Below are 23,777 nucleotides of genomic sequence, written 5' to 3' on the forward strand. Positions count from 1 at the left end.
AAATGTAAACTTTTCACATTTCTATTTGTAAATTTCTACTGGAATTAAGAAATGGCTCCAAGAAAGGAGTCCATTTCCTATATGAAGTTCCCCCTAAACACTTTGTGTTGCCTATGCAGATATTCTTCAGCTCTCGATGAACTCTGGCATGCTGCCACCAGCCGTGGTTACATTATCAATCTTCTCTCAGATTGCAGACGCAGGCCAAGTTCATTTATCGCAATGGAATGAAGGTAAAAATGACAAAGTGTACAAGGCGAAACCTTTCCTCTACAAGTGGGTCACTAATGTTTGAAAAGAAACACATCTTAACTAAAAGGACAGGAAATATGCTTTTTAGAAAAGTGAATGGTTGTGTATGAAAAGCTCCGATGATGCTGCTCACTTGCCAAAGAAAAATGTACATTTGGCTGAAATTTAATACAGTGCGGCTCCTGCAGCTGTACATTAAAAGACAAAGTACAGAACATGAAGTTCTTTCAGAAATCAGTTCTTTTCAAACTCCTAATGTGCTTTGCTGAGATATTAAATGTAGAAAAAAGGCTGTGGTCACAATCACTAATTAAAGAGTGCAAATAAGAAATATGTCATCAGTTCTGTCTGTCTTCACTATTAGCCATGCTTCAGATGTGTCAGCATGTAAGCAAACATGTCTGTGGGTCACTGGCCTTTCTTCTAAGTGCATCTCACGATCATCTTCATTCCCGGTGTCTATATTGTAGCATGCAAGAGCACATGTACTGCATTTTCTGTCAAAGACAATTAATCACTTTCCATAAAGACATACTTTTTTACCTAGTCTAAATAACGTTGTTTCCTTGAATCAAATGTTTTTTCCTTTGATCCTGTATTTCCCCGTTCATAAGATATGCATCCCTTTTCTTTTTCGAGCCCTGTGTGCAAATCTAGTCTTGTGAGCTAAGGGAACATAATTCTCAACGCTTCTCTGTGGGCATCTTCTTGAGAATAATGCTCCATTGGCTAACAAGACGACTTACATAGAGTTGATTAAATAAATGATCAGATGTAACCTCAAAACCATAATTAGAGATGAGCAAAACGTGAGGTTCGATGTTCGTAACCAACACAGACTTTAGAAAAAAAACTAGAGTTCGTGGGCTTTACGCATGAACATCACTCATGCGAGCATTGCTGTGCTCAGATGTGCACGGCCCAGTGCGAGCCGCTTGCAATCATTTCAACAGCTTGTGCAAATAGCAAAAGCGTCATCAGATGTAGTGTGCACCCAAAAAAAATAATAAAAAAAACATTAAAATAAAAATCCTGGCCACCCATCTCCGGAAGTGATCTGTTTATGGATGGCTGTATGTGGGCGGAGACGAGTTGAGCAAGTATCGAAATATCAGTGTCCGCGATACGCGTAACGAGTTCTTTGTACTACTAATGAATTTGTTCCAAATAGTGGGTACAATGCAAGTCAATGGGAAATGTGAGTAATTTTCTGCTGGAATCCAGTAAAAAATTACTCGCATTTCCCAATCAGCAGAAAATTACATGTATATTCTATTGTCTTGCATTGTACTCGCTATTTGGAACAAATACACGATTAGTACAAAAAACTCGTTAAAAGTATCACGAACACGAATATTTTGATATTCGCGCAACTCTAGCAGAGACCCAAACTGCCCAATTATTGACATCCATTAGGGTTCAGGTCAAGTCCGGGTCCCAAATCAAACTTTATTTAAAGTCCAGCTGAACACGCCGAACCCGAACTTCCATGGGTCTGCTCATCTTTACTGACAAAGCATCACAAAGGAGGAAACCCAGAATTTGGTGGCGTCCATGGCTTCAAAACTTCAAGAAGTCATTGACTGCAAAGGATTCTAAACAAAGTATTAAAAATGTTCGGTTGCACATGCCGTACCAAACTTCCATGAGTTCACTCATCTCTAATGATAATATATCCATATGTTTTGGAATTAGGTTTCCTTTGTTCTCTAGCCTATCACTTCCATGGTAATGTTACCTCAAAATTTTGCTTCTAAAAAGTATTTCCAGAATTCACCCTTTTCTAACTGCAGAACGAGCAAAAACTCATATTTTTACTCTGATTAACCACTGTAATTGCCTCCCCTTTTTCCAACTCTACTCTCGACAATCCAAAGACTTTCCTCATGGTGCACCAATCCTCTGGAGTGCGCTACCCCAGTTAGCTTAATTTCCAACATCCACTGATTTAAGCATATCTTAAAAACAAACAAAAAAAACTATACCATATTAGGCAGGGTTAGTTTCCTACTCTGAATCTTCTCCATGTAACCACCCCCTCCAGAATCAAATACCTTCATCTAACAGTATAAGAATGCTTTTAATGTCCAAATGCATACAGTTACTGGCTGTGTTTTGCTCATGCAGACCTATGTGTATTACATGAATAAAGAAGGAAAATCCAGCGCAGTCCTCAAGTGCAATTAAAAAAGTTTTCCATTTATTTGATGAATCCGTTAAAAATGAAAAGTGTACAGAGTGGTCAGCTGGGAAAATATAGGGGACACAGAAGGGATCCCACAGAACAAATTTTCATTTACGTGTGTTACAGGTTTGAACATGTGTCTCCTTATATGTAAGTATCTTAGTCCACATTAACCCACGGGGGACTAAATTTTGAGGCCTGCTGAGTTTTGCAGATGCCCAGGTTCCACATAATTTCACAAGAAGCAGGATTGTTCTTATAAGACATTCAGCACCTTAAAACATCTTGCCTTGTTATAAGTATTATGTATTTTAATTGTGATGTCAGTTACCATATAGAGTAACCTGAAACATACCAGAAGACTGCAATTTAATTCTAATTATTGCTATTTCAGTGTACTATTTCCCATATTAAGGTAACGTGACTTGTACATTGGCATAATGGGCTCATTGTGATAGTACAAGTGCTGTATAGTTCACTGTAAATATATTACACTCTAAAGAGCAGACCTTTCATTAATTCATTCACTGATAACTACAGGTTTGGAGAGCCCATCCTTTATGGAGTACAAGGCTAGTTAGAATGTTATACTATTTTAAATTTCAACAGGATCTCATGAATTGAAATACCGTATGCAGCTATAATTTATGTATATAGTGAACTATTGATATTCCCAACAAATCCATGCCAGTTATAGCCAAATCTGTGAGATCATTCTCATAGTAATAAAACGACTAAGTAATTAAAGGGCACTTGACAGGTCCCCCAGTATTTGTATATTTATTACTAAATACCCTGCCTAACCAGCCCAACATTGTGTTTTACTCCTAATAGCATGTTTATTTTTTTTTTTTTTATAAAACCCGATTTTTTTTTATGCTAATTAGCCTGTTAACTGGTCGATGGGGCGTTGCATGATTTGCAAGAGACGGCGTCATCACCAGCTCTCTGTAAATCTTGCGCATGTGTGCGGCTTTCTTAACATCATTGTGCCTCTGAAGCCAGTTGTACACGTCCAGGTGTCACGAGTGTCTCTCGAGGTTGAGAGATGTGTGACAGTTCTGTGATCTGAGCTTCACTCTTTATTGGGTGGGTCAGCATATTAAACATATTTGCTTTCTGTTGGCACTTCTGGAGTTAATGTTAGTTTTTCCTGCTGGCAGCTCCTGGCTAATCATCTCATGTGCATATGGTGTGTGACCCCTCCCAACTCCTTTAAATAGTCTCCCCATCTTTCAGCTTCCGTCCGAAATAGAATCTTCTGTTCTTGACCACCTAGGTGACTGCACGTCTCTAGGAGCTGCTGGTTTTCGCCTACTTATCCAGTTGTTGGAGCAGTTTTGTTGCAGCCGTCAAGTTTGTATCATATTCCCCTGTCTGTCTACCTTTCCCTGCCTGTTTATTAGTACAGTGGTGAGGCTAGTGTGTCTCGCCAGCCATCTCACTGTGCAGCTGTCACACAGTGTACTTGGACCACTTCCTACTCCGAACGTGACATCAGGCATATGTCCGGAAGGAAAGGGGCTTTCTTCACTTCCAGACATGTGCAGTGTACCTCTTTGAAGCTGAGACATATACACCCGGCTTCAGAGGCACAATGATGTTGTGAAGAAAGCCGCGCACATGATTTACAGATAGCTGGCGATGATGCCGGCTTTTGCAAATCATGTTATGTTATCACGCCCACAGGGCTAAGAATGCACTGTGAACATTTGCTTGGTTTGAAAAGTAATTTTGTGTGGGTGGACCCTTTTAAATTGGTCTACAGATTGAATTGGATGGGACACTCCTTAGAGCCAAATCTTCTCTGTGCTTCTAAACTAGCCTGACTATTTTGATAGAGGATTAGATGATATGCAGTCTATGAACCAAATGCTATACGATTACTTAAAGCTTACAGTTTACATAAAGAATTACATAAGGAGACAAGCCTTTCTGAAAATACATTGCTTTCTCTTGTATAGATTCTGAATACAGAAGACATTATATACAAGAGGGTCATTTACTTTTCTGTCTCTTTCAGAGCTGAAATCGTCCAGGAATCCGTGTCAACTCCATGTCTGCACAGTGGTTGCATTGATGATTTATGTTCTAGGACATATAATTATTACTTCAAATATCATACAGTAATTTGCTGTAGAAGAAAAACTTAGGTGATAGGGTGTATGTCAACCGTTTCCTATAGTAGCTGCAATAATACAGGATGCTTCTCAGGACAACAAGGGAAAGACTGTCGTACAATGAAGGCTACAAGAAACATTTTTACGGTGAGTACCAAAAATCATCTTTAACCAGATGCCTCATTGGGAAGCTTAGAAGTCAGGTTCCATGGGAAAAGGATGGTCAAGACTTGAGCCCTGGAACCAACCCTGACTTAAAAAGAATAACTAAATTTAAAAAGTGGAGAATGACCTAGGATCGCTGCTTTGATTCATACCTATGGAAAAGAGGCCTTCCGAATGTAATGGTAGACATGTGACACCTAAGGCCTTTGTAAACCCTATTAGGTAGGAATCCTAGGATACAGTCAAGCACATAAAATCATCAAAAACTTTGACATTCTAGGCAACACAATAAAAAGCCAATCCTCCGGATGACCTGCTTAAAGACTCGAAAAAGACGGCCTTAGCAAACACTCCCCAAAGTAGGTAAAAACATGGAAACACTGCTCTCATTTTCTGACACAGCCATCCAGGACTCTAGGAAGGAAAAACTATGATAAAGTGGAGATCAGCTTGGAAACCGAGATAGCGTTTAGGATGAACCAAAAGTTAGCCATCTCAAGTGGATGCTCACACACTCCATGCATTTAAAGTTGCACCCTAATCAGTGACTGCGTCCACAAGGGAATAAAATCTGGGGACTCCCCCCCCCCCAAAAAAAAACCCACTAGCTAGAGAAGGGGGTCGGGAAACTTTTTGGCTGAGACAGCCATGAATGCCACATATTTTAAAATGTAATTCTGTGAGAGCCATACTCACCAGGGGAAAGTGACAGTGGTGAAGCGGCTCAGAAGGTCACAGGAGGCAGGGTATGTGATTCTGCGGGCACAGAGGGGGGGTTGTCGTGCCTCCAGAGGGTCAGTGTGCGGAGGGTCGGCGATACTGCTGTGGGCTCGTCAGGTGTCATGGCGGCGGACATCATTGATCTGCCGGCGTGCTACTTTGAATCTCCCGCAGTTAACGAGATAGACTTCAAGAAAAAGGCTACAACGTGTGCGCTACAACGTGTGCGCCAATCGACGTGATGGACCTCAAGAAGTCGATTTCGTCAACTGCAGGAGATTCAAAGCCGCCCACAGATCATTGACACCCGCTGCTGAAACACCCCACGAGCCCGCAGTATCTCCGACTCTGCGTCACCACTGCCGCCTCGGTACCCCGAAACGGCTGTCTGTGGATGGATACCATGTTTGGCATAGGCGGTCTCCTTGACTGGAGACTGCCCTTCCCGTGGTTGTTCCTTCCCGGTGAAAGACCTGGCTAGTTTCTTGCCAGCGTTGAGAAACATGTGATGGTGTCTCCGCAGGCCTTCTTGCTTTGAATATTTCCCAGGGGGCATTGCTCTAGAATCACTGCGTTGAGAAACACGTGATGGTGTCTCCGCAGTGGTGGATGTTGATCTCCCTAAGGTCAACCATCCTTGCTCACATAGTCTTTTACTAGGCAATGTCCCACTAGCCAGATTCCTACTCCACACTGATGAGGGGCAAATACCCCGAAATGGCTGTCTGTGGATGGATACCATGTTTGGCATAGGCGGTCTCCTTAACTGGAGACTGCCCTTCCCGTGGTTGTTCCTTCCCGGTGAAAGACCTGGCTAGTTTCTTGCCAGCGTTGAGAAACATGTGATGGTGTCTCCGCAGGCCTTCTTGCTTTGAATATTTCCCAGGGGGCATTGCTCTAGAATCACTGCGTTGAGAAACACGTGATGGTGTCTCCGCAGTGGTGGATGTTGATCTCCCTAAGGTCAACCATCCTTGCTCACACTGCCGCCTCGGTTAGCCATATGTGGTTTGTAAGATGCACCCCCATTTTTTCCCCCAGTTTTGGGGGGGGGGAAAAAAAGTATGTCTTGCAAACTGGAAGATTTGTCTGTGAGCCAGATGCGGCCATCAAAAGAGCCACATCTGGCTCGCGAACCATGGGTTCCCGACCCCTGAACTAGAGTGTCAGATGGTCAAGAAGTGAAGTGCCCTAACCTTCAGGCGTTTTGGAACGTCAATCCCTGGTCTGTTTTATTCCCCAAGACACAACAAACAAAATGACTTTTACTGGCTGCAAAAGCCTAAAAACAATGTGATCTGCCAGTATCCCTTTACTGCAAGGTAAGAAAGACTGGCTGAGTGAGGCATTTGCTCCTACTTTTGCAATTAGAGGAAAGGGACCTGCTAAAGGTCAGAACCACAAACTAAAAGAGAGCTTACAGTTTAAATAAAAAATTAGTCTTCATAAGCTGGAGCAAATCTACCCGGAATCATTGAGACATATGCTAAGCAAAGAGGTCTCTTCTAGAAGATAAGTGTCTGGCTGGAAGTTAAAGTGCACCAGAAATCTTGTAGCTTTGCTAAATCGAGAAGTGTTTCTGTTGGTAGGTCTGACTCACTAAAGGATATGTTCAGAAACCTGTCTTGTTTGCCAAACTTACTAGCTTGTTGCTGGTAGACCAGGAGTAGCCTGCTGGGGAAGAGCCCAATTTTTTTAAAAATTCTTTTTTATTAGAGGTGTGCTCTTAGTGTCAGCCTCCTAGTGGCAGTAGGCTTAACCCATGGTTTCTCATTTTCTTGAATGAAGGGTCAGAGAAATGTACCGTATTTTTCGGACCATAAGACGCACTTTTTTCCCCCCAAATGTTGGGGGAAAGTAGGGGGTGCGTCTTATGGTCTGAATATAGGGCTGCGGCCAGGAATGATGGTGCTGTGGTGGAGCAGGTCATCGGCGGCACGAGCAGGCTGTAGCAGCGCCTGCCGTGACAACGTGGGCCCGCTCATTACATATGCACGCCTATCATCCCGCCCATAATCTCTCAGTGCTGACAGGTGGGCGGGATGATGGGCGGGGGATGTGCGCATAATTAACAGCCAGCCGTGATCCTCCTGGCAACTACAGCCTGGAGTGATCATGTGCGGCTGTATTCACTGCTCCCCGTGCATCATTAGCGCGGGGGGCAGTGCATAAGTACGGTACACTCACCAGTCACCGTTGCCCTGCAGCACCGCGATCTCCTCCTGTCTGCCGGCCAGCTGATATGAGTAGCGAGCGGTTAGCACAGAGATGACATCATCCCTGTGCGCGCTCTCCACACACATCAGATGGCAGAAAGGGGGACATCGCGATGCTGCAGGGGAACGGCTCCACACAGGTCAGCGCCGGGGGCAGTGAATCAGTACACTCACCCATCACCGTTCCCCTGCAGTACCGCGATCTCCTGCTGTCTGCCGGCCAGCTGATCTGTGTAGCGAGCGGTGAGCACAGCGATCGTCATCGCTGTGCGCGCCACTAGTCACGCAGGTCAACTAACCGGCAGACAGCAGGACGAGCGATGATGCAGGGAACAGTGACGGCTCCACACAGGTCAGCAGTGCTGCTGCCGCCACAGACAGGAGGAGAAGCGATGCTGCATGGCGAGAGGAAAGGTGAGTATAAACGTTTATTTTTTGTGTGGTACAAGATACATGCCATATAGCAGGATGGGGCCATATAGCAGGATGGATGGGGGTATATAGCAGGATAAGGGCATATAGCAGGATGGCAGTATATAGCAGGATGGGGGTATATAGCAGGATGCCGGTATATAGCAGGATAAGGGCATATAACAGGATGGGGTACATATACAAGGCAGGAGGATCATTACCAGGATGGGGTGCCTTAGCAGCGAATTTGGGGACATTACCCCCATAACAGTGTAGGCAGCAGATCCTCGCCCCATAACAGTGTATCATGACCACATTTTTTGCTTAAAATTTTATTTTCCTCCTCTAAAACCAGGGTGCGTCTTATAGTTCGGTGCGTCGTATAGTCTGAAAAATACAGTATTATGACTATTCGACTTCTCTTTAAAAACTTAGTTTTTAAGAAAAAAAAAAAATCTTCCTAAAATGTACTACGACTTAGGTCAACGTTGCTCGTATTATGCATATCCTGCCTGCAGTGTTGACCCTGACCCCGGCGAGGGGCCAAAGGCATGTCTTGTGTCAGTGACCAGAGTACCAATGACAGATTTGGTGGACTCTGGGAGTTTGGTAACCCTAGTAAGGGCCACACTTCCTCCCTGGCTGATTCCTGGGAAGATGATCGGCGTCCTCTGTAGCCACTGGGATTGTTGAAGTGATACCCATCATGAGAGAGCACCTCTTTCAGGCGCAAGAGGCACAGTCGAGGATGTACAAATCGGACGGCAATAGTGAGACAATTTAGCTCTGGGGATCGGGTACGGGTACCTGTATCCATTGTAGAAAGCACGTTTCTGGCCAAATTGCAAGGTTTCTAGGGAGTGGTTGTTGGCAAGGTCAATTATAAAGTCCACCAACCATGGAGAAGGAGTGTTTAGCCATCAAGTCGGCGCTGGGCACTATAAAATACTACCTATAAATCCCCCTTCAGATTTCCTTGTTTTTGGTACGTGTTGTGTCCGTTTTCACAAGTACGCACGAGACACGATCACATAGATCCTCATTAAAATCTATGGAGATTTTCACAACGCCGTGGTTTCACACAGGCCATGTGTGTCTGAATCACAAGTGTGTCTATTTGATCCACATGGAGACATGTCCGTTTTTAACCAGCAGCACAGACACACGGACCCATACAAGTCAATAGGTCCGTGAAAAAGCTTTGTAATTTCATTGTTCCTATAACCATACCGGAAAAACATGGATGAAACACAAGTACAGATGGATGGACAAAATGGACTGTGCAACACTTGAATTTTTTAAACGGATGTGTGAAGGAGGCCTTAGGCAGGACATTTACATTTAGGTTAGTGTCAGACCATGTCCCGCTGATATTAATCCTGGGAAAGAAAGGGAATAATGCCTGATTGTAACAGAGCAAGTCAAGATCCCTACAATACTTAAATACCGCAGCTAGAACTGTATTTTATACTTACTCCAAAAACACACACACACACACGTGTATATATATATATATATATATATATATATATATATATATATATATATATATATATATATACACACATACATACATATACATATATATATATATACATATACACACACACACATATACATATACACTCACATATACACACACACACACCCACACCCACACAGAGTGCTGCCCAAAAGTATTGGCACCCCTGCAATTCTGTCAGATAATACTCAGTTTCTTCTTGAATATGATTGCAATCACAGATTCTTTGGTATTATTAACTTCACTTATTTTGCTTGCAATGAAAAAACACAAAAGGACATTGAAACAAAAATCAAATCATTGATCATTTCACACCAAACTCCAAAAATGGGCCAGACAAAAGTATTGGCACCCTTAGCCTAATACTTGGTTGCACAACCTTTAGCCAAAATAACTGCGAACAACCGCTTCCGGTAACCATCAATGAGTTTCTTACAATGCTCTGCTGGAATTTTAGACCATTCTTCTTTGGCAAACTGCTCCAGGTCCCTGAGATTTGAAGGGTGCCTTCTCCAAACTGCCATTTTGAGATCTCTCCACAGGTGTTCTATGGGATTCAGGTCTGGACTCATTGCTGGCCACTTTAGTAGTCTCCAGTACTTTCTATCAAACCATTTTCTAGTGCTTTTTGAAGTGTGTTTTGGGTCATTGTCCTGCTGGAAGACCCATGACCTCTGAGGAAGACCCAGCTTTCTCACACTGCGCCCTACATTATGCTGCAAAATTTGTTGGTAGTCTTCAGACTTCATAATGCCATGCACACGGTCAAGCAGTCCAGTGCCAGAGGCAGCAAAGCAACCCCAAAACATCAGGGAACCTTCCGCCATGTTTGACTGTAGGGACAGTGTTCTTTTCTATAAAAATGCCTCTTTTTTTTTCTGTAAACTCCATATTGATGGCTTTTCCCAAAAAGCTCTACTTTTGTCTCATCTTACCAGAGAACATTCTTCCAAAACGTTTTAGGCTTTCTCAGATAAGTTTTGGCAAACTCCAGCCTGGCTTTTTTATGTCTCGGGGTAAGAAGTGGGGTCTTCCTGGGTATCCTACCATACAGTCCCTTTTCATTCAGACGCCAACAGATAGTACGGGTTGACACTGTGGTACCCTCGGACAGCAGGGCAGCTTGAACTTGTTTGGATGTTAGTCGAGGTTCTTTATCCACCATCCGCACAATCTTGCGTTGAAATCTCTCGTCAATTTTTCTTTTCCTTCCACATCTAGGGAGGTTAGCCACAGTGCCATGGGCTTTAAACTTGATGACTCTGCGCACCGTAGACACAGGAACTTTCAGGTCTTTGGAGATGGACTTGTAGCCTTGAAATTGCTCATGCTTCCTCACAATTTTGATTCTCAAGTCCTCAGACAGTTCTTTGGTCTTCTTTCTTTTCTCCATGCTCAATGTGGCTGCAAGTCAACTGACTGCAATTGTGATTTAGTTATTGCCAACACCTGTTAGGTGCCACAGGTAAGTTACAGGTCCTGTTAATTACACAAATTAGAGAAGCATCACATGATTTTTCAAACAGTGCCAATACTTTTGTCCACCCCCTTTCTTACGTTTGGTGTGGAATTATATCCAATTTGGCTTTATGACAATTTTTTTTATTTTTTTTCATTGAAGACAAATTAAATGAAGTTAATAATACCAAAGAATGTATGATTGCAATCATTTTCAAGAAGAAACTAAGTATTATCTGACAGAATTTCAGTGGTGCCAATACTTTTAGCCAGCAGTGTATATATTTTTTTTTTTAAAAAAAGAGAATTTTGTTTACTTACCGTAAATTCTTTTTCTTATAGTTCCGTATTGGGAGACCCAGACCATGGGTGTATCGCTTCTGCCTCCGGAGGACACACAAAGTACTACACTCAAAAGTGTAGCTCCTCCCTCTGAGCTTATACACCCCCTGGAGATCCAGATCTAGCCAGTTTAGTGCAAAAGCTGAAGGAGAATAGCCACCCACAAGAAAAAACAAACAGAGCAAGAACCGGAACAACCGGAGACTCTGTCAACAACAACAGCCGATGATAACACACGGAACAAGAAAGTGCCAACAGGCAACAGGGAGGGTGCTGGGTCTCCCAATACGGAACTATAAGAAAAAGAATTTACGGTAAGTAAACAAAATTCTCTTTCTTTATCGTTTCTATGGGAGACCCAGACATTGGGACGTCTCAAAGCAGTCCATGGGTGGGAAATAAACAGAAAAACTAAGAAGTAGGCAGAACCTAACTTCACAAGTGGGCGACAGCCGCCTGAAGGATGCGTCTGCCCAAGCTCGCATCTGCCGAAGCATGAGCATGCACTTGGTAGTGCTTTGAAAAGGTATGCAGGCTAGTCCAAGTGGCAGCCTGACAGACTTGTTGATCCATAGCCTGGTGCCTGAAAGCCCAAGAGGCACCGACAGCTCTGGTCGAGTGTGCCTTGATTCCCAGCGGGGAGGGCACCTGAGAACACTGGTAGGCGTCCGAAATGGTCGACCTAATCCAACGGGCTAAGGTCGGCTTAGAAGCAGGGAGGCCCTTGCGCCGACCTGTGGTTAGCACAAAAAGAGAAGTGCACCGCCTAAGAACAGCGGTGCGAGACATATAGATCCGGAGCGCACGCACCAGATCCAAAGTATGCAATGCTTTTTCAAAGCGATGAACAGGAGCCGGACAAAAGGAAGGTAGGGTAATGTCCTGGTTAAGGTGGAAAGGAGAGACCACCTTAGGAAGAAAGTCCGGAGTCGGACGGAGAACCACCTTGTCTTGATGAAAAACCAAAAAAGGTGACTCCGAAGAGAGCGCAGCCAAATCAGAGACTCTCCTGAGGGAAGTTATGGCCACTAGAAAGACCACTTTCTGTGAAAGACGAAACAAAGAAACCTCCCTAAGAGGCTCAAAGGGGGGTTTCTGCAAAACCGTGAGGACCAAGTTAAGGTCCCAGGGATCCAAGGGCCGCCAGTAAGGCGGAATGATGTGAGACGCGCCCTGCATGAAGGTGCGGACCTGAGCCAGCCGAGCGAGACGCCGCTGGAACAGCACTGATAGAGCTGAGACTTGTCCCTTAAGAGAGTTGAAGGACAGTCCCAGCTGCAGACCGGACTGTAGAGAGGACAGAAGGGTCGGCAAGGAAAATGGCCAAGGAGGATGGCCGGAAGAGCGACACCAGGACAGGAAAATTTTCCAAGTCCTGTGATAGATCTTGGCGGAGGAAGACTTACGGGCCCGAGTCATAGTGGAAATGACTTCAGGAGGGATACCAGAAGTCGTCAAGATCCAGGACTCAAGAGCCATGCCGTCAATCTGAGAGCCGCAGAATTCTGGCGGAAAAACGGACCTTGTGAGAGAAGGTCTGGACGGTCCGGAAGATGCCACGGCACCTCTACGGACAGAAGGAGCAGGTCTGGGTACCAAGCTCGCCTGGGCCAGTCCGGAGCAATGAGAATGACTCGACGGCCCTCCAGTCTGATCTTGCGCAGAACTCTGGGCAAGAGTGCTAGAGGGGGAAACACGTAGGACAGACGAAACTGGGACCAGTCTTGAACCAGAGCGTCCGCGGCGAATGCCTGAGGATCGTGGGAGCGAGCCACGTAAACCGGAACCTTGTTGTTGTGACGGGATGCCATTAGGTCCACGTCCGGAGTGCCCCACTTGCGGCAGATTGACTGAAACACTGCTGGATGCAAGGACCACTCGCCGCCGTCCACGGTTTGACGGCTGAGATAATCTGCCTCCCAGTTTTCCACGCCTGGGATGTGGACTGCGGATATGGTGGACTTGGAGTCCTCCGCCCATTGAAGGATGCGTTGTACCTCCAACATTGCCAGGCGGCTGCGTGTCCCGCCTTGGTGATTGATGTAGGCAACTGCTGTCGCGTTGTCTGACTGGACTCGGATGTGCTTGCCCGCCAACAGGTGGTGAAAGGCTAGGAGAGCTAGAAGCACAGCTCTGGTTGCCAGCACATTGATCGAGAGGACTGACTCGGACGGAGTCCAAGTGCCCTGCACTCGGTGGTGGAGATATACCGCTCCCCAGCCGGACAGACTGGCAGCCGTGGTGAGAATCACCCAGGACGGGGTCAGGAAGGAGCGCCCCTGAGACAGAGAGAGGGGCCGAAGCCACCACTGAAGAGAGCTCCTGGTCTGTGGCGACAGAGCCACTAACCTGTGCAAGGAGGAAGGCCGCTTGTCCCAACAGCGGAGAATGTCCAGATGCAGGGGACGCAGATGGAACTGGACAAAGGGAACAGCCTCCATTGACACCACCATCTGACCCAGCACCTGCATCAGGTGCCTGATGGAATAACGGCGGGGCCTCCGCAGAGCACGGACCGCCAGTTGGAGGGACTGCTGTTTGCCGGCACTTGTGAAGTTGCCCTCAGTCAGAGTCTCGAACTGCATCCCTAGGTACGTGAGACTCTGGGTCGGAGTCAGAGTGGATTTGGGAAGATTGACAATCCACCCGAATTGGGCTAGAGTGGCAAGAGTGAGCAAGACACTCCGCTGACAGTCTGCGCTGGATGAAGCCTTGACTAGAAGGTCGTCCAGGTAAGGAATCACTGCCAACCCCTGTAGGTGCAGAACCGCAACCACTGCTGCCATGACCTTGGTGAATACTCGAGGGGCCGTGGCTAACCCGAAGGGGAGAGCCACGAATTGGAAATTTTCCTCTCCGATTGCAAAACGTAGCCAACGCTGGTGAGAAACTGCAATTGGCACATGCAGATAGGCATCTCTGATGTCGATGGATGCCAGGAAATCCCCTTGGGTCATTGATGCAATGACTGACCGCAGAGACTCCATGCGAAAATGCCGCACCTGAACATGCTTGTTGAGAAGCTTGAGATCCAGGACGGGCCGGAAGGAACCGTCCTTTTTGGGGACTAGGAAGAGATTTGAGTAGAAACCTCTGAACCGTTCCCGGGCAGAAACCGGTACAATTACTCCGTTGGCCTGCAGGGATGCCACGGCCTGTGAGAAGGCGGCGGCCTTGGAGCAGGGGGGAGTTGACAGAAAAAATCTGTTTGGCGGGCTGGAAGAGAATTCTATCCTGTAGCCGTGGGAGATGATATCCCGCACTCACTGATCAGAGACGTGTTGAAACCACACGTCGCCAAAGTGGGAGAGCCTGCCACCGACTAAGGACGTTGCTGGCGTGGACAGATAGTCAAGAGGAGGCTGCCTTAGTGGCAGCAGCACCTGCGGTCTTCTGTGGACGCGCTTTTGTGCGCCAGCTGGATTTTTGGTCCTTGGCAGTGTTAGTGGACGAGGCCGAGGGCTTAGAGGACGACCAGTTGGAGGAACGAAAGGAACGAAACCTCGACTGATTCCTACCCTGGACAGGTTTCCTGGTTTTGGTTTGTGGCATGGAAGTACTCTTCCCGCCAGTTGCTTCCTTAATAATTTCATCCAGCTGTTCACCGAACAGCCGGGACCCAGCAAAAGGGAGCCCCGCAAGGTACTTCTTAGAAGAAGAATCTGCCTTCCACTCTCGAAGCCACAAGGTCCTGCGGATAGCGAGGGAATTAGCCGAAGCCACTGCAGTGCGGTGAGAAGCCTCCAGCATGGCAGACATGGCAAAGGATGAAAAAGCCGAAGCTTGGGAAGTTAAGGCAACCATCTCAGGCATAAATTCCTTAGTAAGGGAATGCATCTCCTCCAGAGAAGCAGAGATGGCTTTGAGAGCCCACACTGCTGCAAAAGTCGGGGAGAACGAGGCCCCTGCCGCCTCAAATACAGATTTGGCCAGAAGGTCAACCTGGCAGTCTGTGGAATCCTTAAGCGAGGTGCCATCAGCCACTGATACAACGGTCCGGGCTGAGAGTCTAGACACCGGGGGGTCTACCTTTGGTGAATGAGCCCACTCCTTCACCACCTCAGGTGGAAAGGGAAAACGGTCATCAGAACCACGCTTTGGAAAGCGTTTGTCAGGACAGGCCCTGGGCTTGGTCACAGCGGCCTGAAAACTGGAGTGGTTAAAGAACACACTCTTCGTCCTCTTAGGCGAGGTAAACTGGTGCTTTTCTGCCAGAGAGGGTTGTTCCTCTGATACTGGCGGATTGAGATCCAGTACAGAATTAATGGACGCAATCAAATCACTAACATCCGAGTCACTGTCGGACAGACCAATGGGGCACATGGATTTAGTCTCCGAGCCCCCAGTAAAGGCATCCTCCTCATCCTGCGAGTCAGCTTCTGAAACCGAGCCACGGGACGAAGGAGAGGGGGCCTTGCGTCTCTTAGTAGAAGGACGGGGCCTGGGACCAGATGATGAATCCTCTGTGAGCTCCGGTCCTGAGAGAGACCTAGCAGCAAAGGCACCCTGCGACGGGGGCTGATGCATGCTCAGCAGAGTCCTGGACAGATGTCCCATGGAGTCAGCAAAAGACTGGGAGATAGACCTGGTTAAGGATTCTACCCAAGCCGGGGGTTCAGCCACAGGAGCCGGAGCAGCCTGAGAGACCCCTGGGGGGGGCGATTCCAGGCTGAGGCATCGTCAGGTTAGAGCAGGCATCACAATGTGGATAGGTGCTCGGTTCCGCAGCAGGAGCTTACATGCAGTGCATACTGAAAACAGCTTTGGCGCCTTGCTCCTTGTGTGAGACATGCTGCTGGAGTGAGGGCTCTGCCAGAATGACCCCCAGAGAGTATATACAGAAGGTCCACAACCAGAGGTTGTGGCTTACCAGACCGCTGGAGCGGTTTGTGTGCCCTCCAGATCCCGAAGCCCGGACTCCCAAGCACCTCAGCAGGGATGCTGCAGATCAGTGGTGATCACAGGGAAAAACGCTGAGAAAATGTCCACCGGAGTGAAGAGAGGGGGCGGGACTCACTCTGAGAGCGGGATCTGGAGGGCCAAAGAGATTCACAGGGGAGGAGACATGTACTCAGTGAGGAGTGTCTCTCCCCTTTGTAGAACGGCCGCTGGGCGGAGCCGCGCTGTCCCTCTGCATGAATGACATGCGAGGGCAGTGAAACCGAAAGTAGGCCTCCGGCGAAGCCGGGGCCTAAATTTGAGCGGTGAGGCCGGCGCGCAGGCACCATCGGCGCGGTTCTCAGGCGACAGCCAGAGAACCCGCCGGAAATGTCATAAAAATCACTCAGCACACTCTCCCACCACAATAAAGTACAAGGGACCCCCATATATAAACGTCTCAGGTACTTAGCTTGCTGAAACGCAGGGTAGCCAGTCCCTGGGGATGAGTGCTCCGGTCCAGCAGGATCCTGAAGGGCTGCGGATGGAGACCGGTCTCATGCCAAGCATGGAGAACCGTGCTGGCTCCCACTTCAAGCCAGAGCCCCGGAGGGATGGTGAAGGAGCACGGCATGTAAGGCTCCAGCCTGGGAATCAACCTTAACAGCACCGCCGAAACAGTGGGGTGAGAAGGGACATGCCGGGGGTCCAGGCTTGGACCCGCTTTTCTTCAAACTCTTTCCAAAAAATAAAAAAAATCAGATGAGAATGCATGTGTGGATGTGACCTCCTGAACACAAAGCGATAAACTGGCTAGATCTGGATCTCCAGGGGGTGTATAAGCTCAGAGGGAGGAGCTACACTTTTGAGTAGTACTTTGTGTGTCCTCCGGAGGCAGAAGCTATACACCCATGGTCTGGGTCTCCCATAGGAACGATAAAGAAAAAGTATAACTCGTAGTTAGTGACTGACTCACTTTAGAAAATCTGGCTTCAGTTTGTAAAATGGGCTATAAAAATTAGCTAAAATGAACCCTAGCCCGAGATGTATGTACAAAGGTGTCAAGTGTAGCTACGTCGCAAAAGTTACAAAGTGATCTCTTAACATATACACAGATCGGGGCTTGCTTATATCAAAGCAAACTTATTTATATATCATTTAAACACCAATCCAATATTTTTTTTATTGCATTGCCGGATGGTGCTTTTAAGCTAAGTCCCCTACTCCCTGTCTTATACTCACGCTCTGGCATCTTCATCTGTTATCAGCCCCGCTCCCGTAGGTCTTGGGCAGTTTGTAACCTGCCAGCTTTACCATTGGTTCATGGAGCGTGCCGGAGGTCACAACTCAATGCAAGTCTATGAGAGTTTCGTTCTGACCTCGTTCCGGCCCTCATAGGGATGCATTGTAAGCTTGTGACAAAATTTCTGACTTCTGGCTAAACAGAAGTTATGATCACAAGATGGCGCTGTGAGATCAGAGCAGCAACGAACAAGCAAAGATAAAATGTGGGAGGATAAATATAATACTAGGGCAGGGGACTTAGATTTAAAGCACCACTTCAGTGCTGAAAAGAACCCCGCTGTATGGAGCTTTTAAAGCAGTGCCTGCATGTTCCAAAACCAATATACAGCACTACAGTCTATAGATGCTTCTGCAGCAGCCTTCAATGAATTTATATTATTTTAGTTTGGTGTAATCATTTATATGAACTGTGATTATAAAAATTGCCTAACCCCATTTTTTCATAGGTATCTTCTATCTGGCAAATGTGACGTTAACAGGTTAAAAAAATTAAATTATTTGTTAAACGGAATTGGTCAGCAGGTTTTTGCTACCTCATCTGAGAGCAATATGATGTAGGTGAAGAGATTCTGAATCCAACAATGTATCACTTTGATTACTGGCTGTAACTGTTCTGACACAATCAGAATTGTTGGATTTAGCGATGTAGCAGAGCTGTAAGAAGTACCCCGGCCACACCAGGGTCTCGATAGAGATTGTATATTGACAATGAAGTGTCAATCATAGCAAGCGTGTGTTGGGCTGCTGTGCTCCTAACATTGCAGTCCAGCAATGATAAGTCCTGCTTGATTCCTGCTGCTTAAACAAACATAGCAAATAAACAACAGATTGGACTATGACAAGACAGGGAGAACTGAATTATCTGTGTTAACCTTTGCAGAATGCTGTCTTCAGCTTACATAGCAAAAATCTGCTGACAGATTCCCTTTAAGGGTGTATCATGGTGGCACTAATCATTTAGATGCAACTTTCAATCTACAGTGTGTCCACCCATATCCTGTCCATCGCCATTCGCTTTAAACGGCAGCAGCTATAGGCATAGAAGTGGTGTCTAGGTAAAGTAGCCATGCGCTACGCAATGAAACCTATAGCGCCACCTGGTGGAAACAACGGAGTTAGCATTTTTATCTCGAAAACGGAACAAGATAGAGAAAAAAAGTGAATTACAAAGTTGTAGGGCATCATCAATTCAATACGAATTAACACCTTGCATACAGAAATGCTATGATTAAAACGTTTAAAACTCACAAGGCTGCGGACATGAAGTGATACCTCATGGAGACCTTCCTACAAGTCATTGGGCATGGTGGCTGCGTGGAGTGGCCTGGCCTGACCTGACCCCATTGGACTTCTTTCTGTGAGGTCACATTAAACTGCAGGTGTATGCGACCGCTCCACCAACACTGCAGGACCTACGAAGACATATTACAGATCCTTGTGCAAACGTGTCACTATCATATCGCCAAACGTGCAGCAAGATACAGTATGCTGTCCAGAGTCCAGATGTGCATTGCAGCTGACATTGGCCTCTTTGAGCATCAAAGTTAAATGAGCGCCATATGCGTGATCAGCATTCAATGTTTGGGGGGGGGGGGGGGTCATGGGTTTCATATCATAGCATTTCTGTATGCAAGGAGTCGATTTGTATTGAATTGATGATGCCCTACAACTTTGTAATTCATTTTTTTTCTCTATCTTGTTCCGTTTTCGAGATAAAAATGCTAACTCCGTTGTTTTCCACCAGGTGGCGCTATAGGTGGTTTCACTGCATAGCGTATGGCTACGTTACTATACCTAGACATCACTTCTATGCCTATAGCTGCCGCCATTCAAGTTAATGGTGGTGGACAGGATATGGGTGGACACACTGTATATTAGTCCTTCTCTGGCTCTATGAAGCCAGAGTAGTCAATCAAAATAGGAGGGGTGGAGGCAGCAGGAAGACAAGTAGGTGAAAAGGAGGTGGGAAGGTGTATTTAAAGGAGTAGCCCCACCATGATGCACGAGCGCCTGGACTCGGTTTGAACAGTCATTCGTTGCTGACAGTCCCTTTAATAATGGATTATTTAAAAAAAATCCCTAATATAAAAAAGGAAAGTACTGGGATTTCTGAACGGAATCCTTACCAAATGAACAATATTGCTAAAGATATAAGGTTACATTGTTCCGGTGAGAGAAGCATGACTAAAAATGTGATTCATCTGAGAGAAGACCATTCACCCACCATCTGTGACTTCCAGCACTCCTGTCATCTAATTCCACAGCTTTTCCAGCAACATTCTTCCCTGTAAAAAGAGAAGTGTTGTCATAAATAATACTATTAAAAATTTACTTAGCAATTCATTCGTGTTGACTTGTTAGCAATGACTACAGACCAGCAGCAGGTGGCGATCTAATGCTGTACATTACTGATGTAAATGAGAAGCTTTTGATGCATTTTCCTAGGAAATCTGAAACAAGCTGTGACTGACTTATGCCCAGAGTGACATTATATGGAGGGTGCAAGGCAAATACCTGCACCATTCTCTCAAAATTATTCACAGCAGGGGCCAAGCAGGGACCTTGCTGCATCAGCACTGTATTGTGGAGGCACGGCGTGGTAGTGTGGAGGGCCATGGTCATTATTGTAATCGAGGTTTTAGCTTTTGCCTATAACTAATGAATTGGTCTCATGATCGCTCTTTAGGAGTGCACTGCTCCTTTGCCCACCGGCTTCATACTTGCCGATGCACTTCTGATGACAGATCAGACCTGTGTTCTCCAATACTGAGATCATAGGCAGCATCAGTGGAGCGCAGAAACTGAATTCAGTGACCCAGCCAACTTCAGAGCAGGGCTTACAAGATCTATGACAAACATTGCAGCCCTTGAGTGATCTATGCCTAGGAAACCAGCCACCGCTGACTGACCACAGAGGTGGCCGATGACCTGAGAAATGAGCAACACACAACAGAAGTAAGAATCCCTCGGTGCATGAGAAACTGAGGATTTTTACAAAGAGTTCATTTCTAATTTTTCTTTTTATTTTTTAACAAGCAATTTAAAAAGAGTAACAGTTTCATTTTTTTCAGAGAGATTAAAAGGGAACCTGTCACCAGTTTTTTGCCCTACAAGCTTCAGCCACCACCACTGGGCTCTTATATACAGCATTCTAACATGCTGTATATAAGAGCCCAGGCCGCTGGGTATAACATAAAAAACACTTTAGAATACTCACCTAGACGGTCACTCCGGTGCACAACGGTTGGATGGGTGGCGCTGTTCTCCGGGTGCGGCGCCTCCCCTTTCGGCCATCTTGCTCTTCCTTATTCTGAAGCTGGGGTGCATGACGCCTCTACGTCATACACACAGGCCGGCATTGAGGTCCTGCGGAGGTGCACTACAATACTTTGATCTACCCTGAGCCGGGCAGATCAAAGTGCGCCTGTGCAGGACCTCAATGCCAGCGCGTGTGTATGACATAGAGGCGTCATGCACCCCAGCTTCAGAATAAGGAAGAGCAAGATGGCCGAAAGGGGAGGCGCCGCACCCGGAGAACAGCGCCACCCATCCAACCGTTGTGCACCGGAGCGACCTTCTAGGTGAGTATTCTAAAGTGTTTTTTATGTTATACGAAGCGGCCTGGGCTCTTATATACAGCATGTTAGAATGGTTGTGTACATCAGAGCCCAGTGGTGGTGGCCGCAGCTTATAGGGCAAAAAACTGGTGACAGGTTCCCTTTAATAGTACACATGAGAATAAGAACATTTGTAATCTAACTTAATAGGAGAAATCTATTTCTTTTTTCTGAATGGATCGATCTTTCCCAAAGAAGGGAATTTTGTTTACTTACCGTAAATTCCTTTTCTTCTAGCTCCAATTGGGAGACCCAGACAATTGGGTGTATAGCTACTGCCTCCGGAGGCCACACAAAGTATTACACTAAAAAGTGTAAGGCCCCTCCCCTTCTGGCTATACACCCCCCCGTGGGATCACGGGCTCCTCAGTTTTAGTGCAAAAGCAAGAAGGAGGAAAGCCAATAACTGTTTTAAAGACAAATTCAATCCGAGGAACAACATCGGAGAACTGAACTCTTCAACATGAACAACATGTGCACCCGAAAAAACAAAATCCCTAAGAAAACAGGGCGGGTGCTGGGTCTCCCAATTGGAGCTAGAAGAAAAGGAATTTACGGTAAGTAAACAAAATTCCCTTCTTCTTTGTCGCTCCTAATTGGGAGACCCAGACAATTGGGACGTCCAAAAGCAGTCCCTGGGTGGGTAAAAGAATACCTCGTGATAGGGCCGTCAAACAGCCCTTTCATACAGGTGGGCCACCGCCGCCTGAAGGACTTGTCTACCTAGGCTGGCATCCGCCGAAGCGTAGGTATGCACCTGATAATGCTTGGTAAAAGTGTGCAGACTCGACCAGGTAGCCGCCTGGCACACCTGCTGAGCCGTAGCCTGGTGCCGTAATGCCCAGGACGCACCCACGGCTCTGGTAGAATGGGCCTTCAGTCCTGACGGAATCGGAAGCCCAGCAGAACGGTAGGTGTGAAGAATTGGTTCCTTGATCCACCGCGCCAGGGTGGATTTGGAAGTTTGCGACCCCTTACGCTGACCAGCGACAAGGATAAAGAGTGCATCCGAGCGGCGCAGAGACGCCGTGCGGGAAATGTAGATCCTGAGTGCTCTCACCAGATCCAATAAATGCAAACCTTTTTCAAATTGGTGAACTGGATGCGGACACAAAGACGGTAAAGTGATATCCTGGTTGAGATGAAAGGAGGATACCACCTTAGGAAGAAATTCTGGAATTGGACGCAGAACTACCTTGTCCTGGTGAAATACTAGGAAGGGAGATCTGCATGATAACGCCGCCAGCTCGGACACTCTCCGAAGAGACGTGACCGCCACTAGAAAGGCCACTTTCTGTGAAAGACGAGAAAGGGAAACATCCTTCAAAGGCTCGAAAGGCGGCTTCTGGAGAGCAATTAGGACCTTGCTCAGATCCCAGGGCTCCAACGGCCGCTTGTAAGGGGGGACGATATGACAAACCCCTTGCAGGAACGTGCGTGCCTGAGGAAGTCGCGCTAGGCGCTTCTGAAAAAATACGGATAGCGCGGAGACTTGACCTTTAAGGGAGCCGAGCGACAAACCTTTTTCCAACCCAGACTGCAGGAAGGAAAGAAAAATAGGCAATGCAAATGGCCAGGGAGAAACTCCCTGAGCAGAGCACCAAGATAAGAATATCTTCCACGTCTTGTGGTAGATCTTGGCGGAGGATGGTTTCCTAGCCTGTCTCATGGTGGCAACCACTTCATGAGATAAACCTGAGGCCGCTAGGATCCAGGACTCAATGGCCACACAGTCAGGTTCAGGGCCGCAGAATTCAGATGGAAAAACGGCCCTTGAGACATTGTTGTTGTGCCGTGACGCCATCAGGTCGACGTCCGGCATCCCCCAGCGGCGACAGATCTCCTGAAACACGTCCGGGTGAAGGGACCATTCCCCTGCGTCCATGCCCTGGCGACTGAGAAAGTCTGCTTCCCAGTTTTCCACGCCTGGTATGTGAACTGCGGATATGGTGGATGCCGTGTCTTCCACCAACGTCAGAATCCGCCGGACTTCCTGGAAGGCCTGCCGACTGCGTGTTCCCCCTTGGTGGTTGATGTATGCCACCGCTGTGGAGTTGTCCGACTGAATTCGGATCTGCTTGCCTGCTAGCCACTGCTGGAAGGCTTGTAGGGCAAGATAGACTGCTCTGATTTCCAGAACATTGATTTGAAGGGTGGACTCTTTCCGAGTCCACGTACCGTGAGCCCTGTGGTGGAGAAACACTGCTCCCCACCCTGACAGGCTCGCGTCTGTCGTGACCACCGCCCAGGATGGGGGTAAGAACGACTTTCCTTTCGACAATGAGGTGGGAAGAAGCCACCACCGGAGAGAGTCCTTGGCTGTCTGAGAGAGGGAGACATCCCTGTCGAGGGATGTCGACTTCCCGTCCCATTGGCGGAGAATGTCCCATTGAAGTGGACGCAGATGAAACTGCGCGAAAGGAACTGCTTCCATTGCTGCTACCATCTTCCCTAGGAAGTGCATGAGGCGCCTCAAGGGGTGCGACTGGCCCTGAAGGAGAGATTGCACCCCTGTCTGTAGTGAACACTGTTTGTCCAGTGGAAGTTTCACTATCGCTGAGAGAGTATGAAACTCCATGCCAAGAT

General features: G+C 46.9%; 1 protein-coding gene across 1 annotated transcript in view; it reads right to left on the reverse strand.

Annotated features, from left to right (window-relative positions):
- RMDN2 (regulator of microtubule dynamics 2) overlaps positions 1–23,777 on the reverse strand; it is a 159,138-nt gene that overhangs the window by 86,838 nt on the left and 48,523 nt on the right. The window contains exon 6 of the mRNA XM_075338130.1: positions 19,799–19,859. Coding sequence (XP_075194245.1) covers positions 19,799–19,859 — 61 coding nt within the window. The remainder of the gene's footprint in view (positions 1–19,798; positions 19,860–23,777) is intronic.

The sequence above is a fragment of the Anomaloglossus baeobatrachus genome, chromosome 3, assembly GCF_048569485.1.
Source record: "Anomaloglossus baeobatrachus isolate aAnoBae1 chromosome 3, aAnoBae1.hap1, whole genome shotgun sequence".
Taxonomy (NCBI): Eukaryota; Metazoa; Chordata; class Amphibia; order Anura; family Aromobatidae; genus Anomaloglossus; species Anomaloglossus baeobatrachus.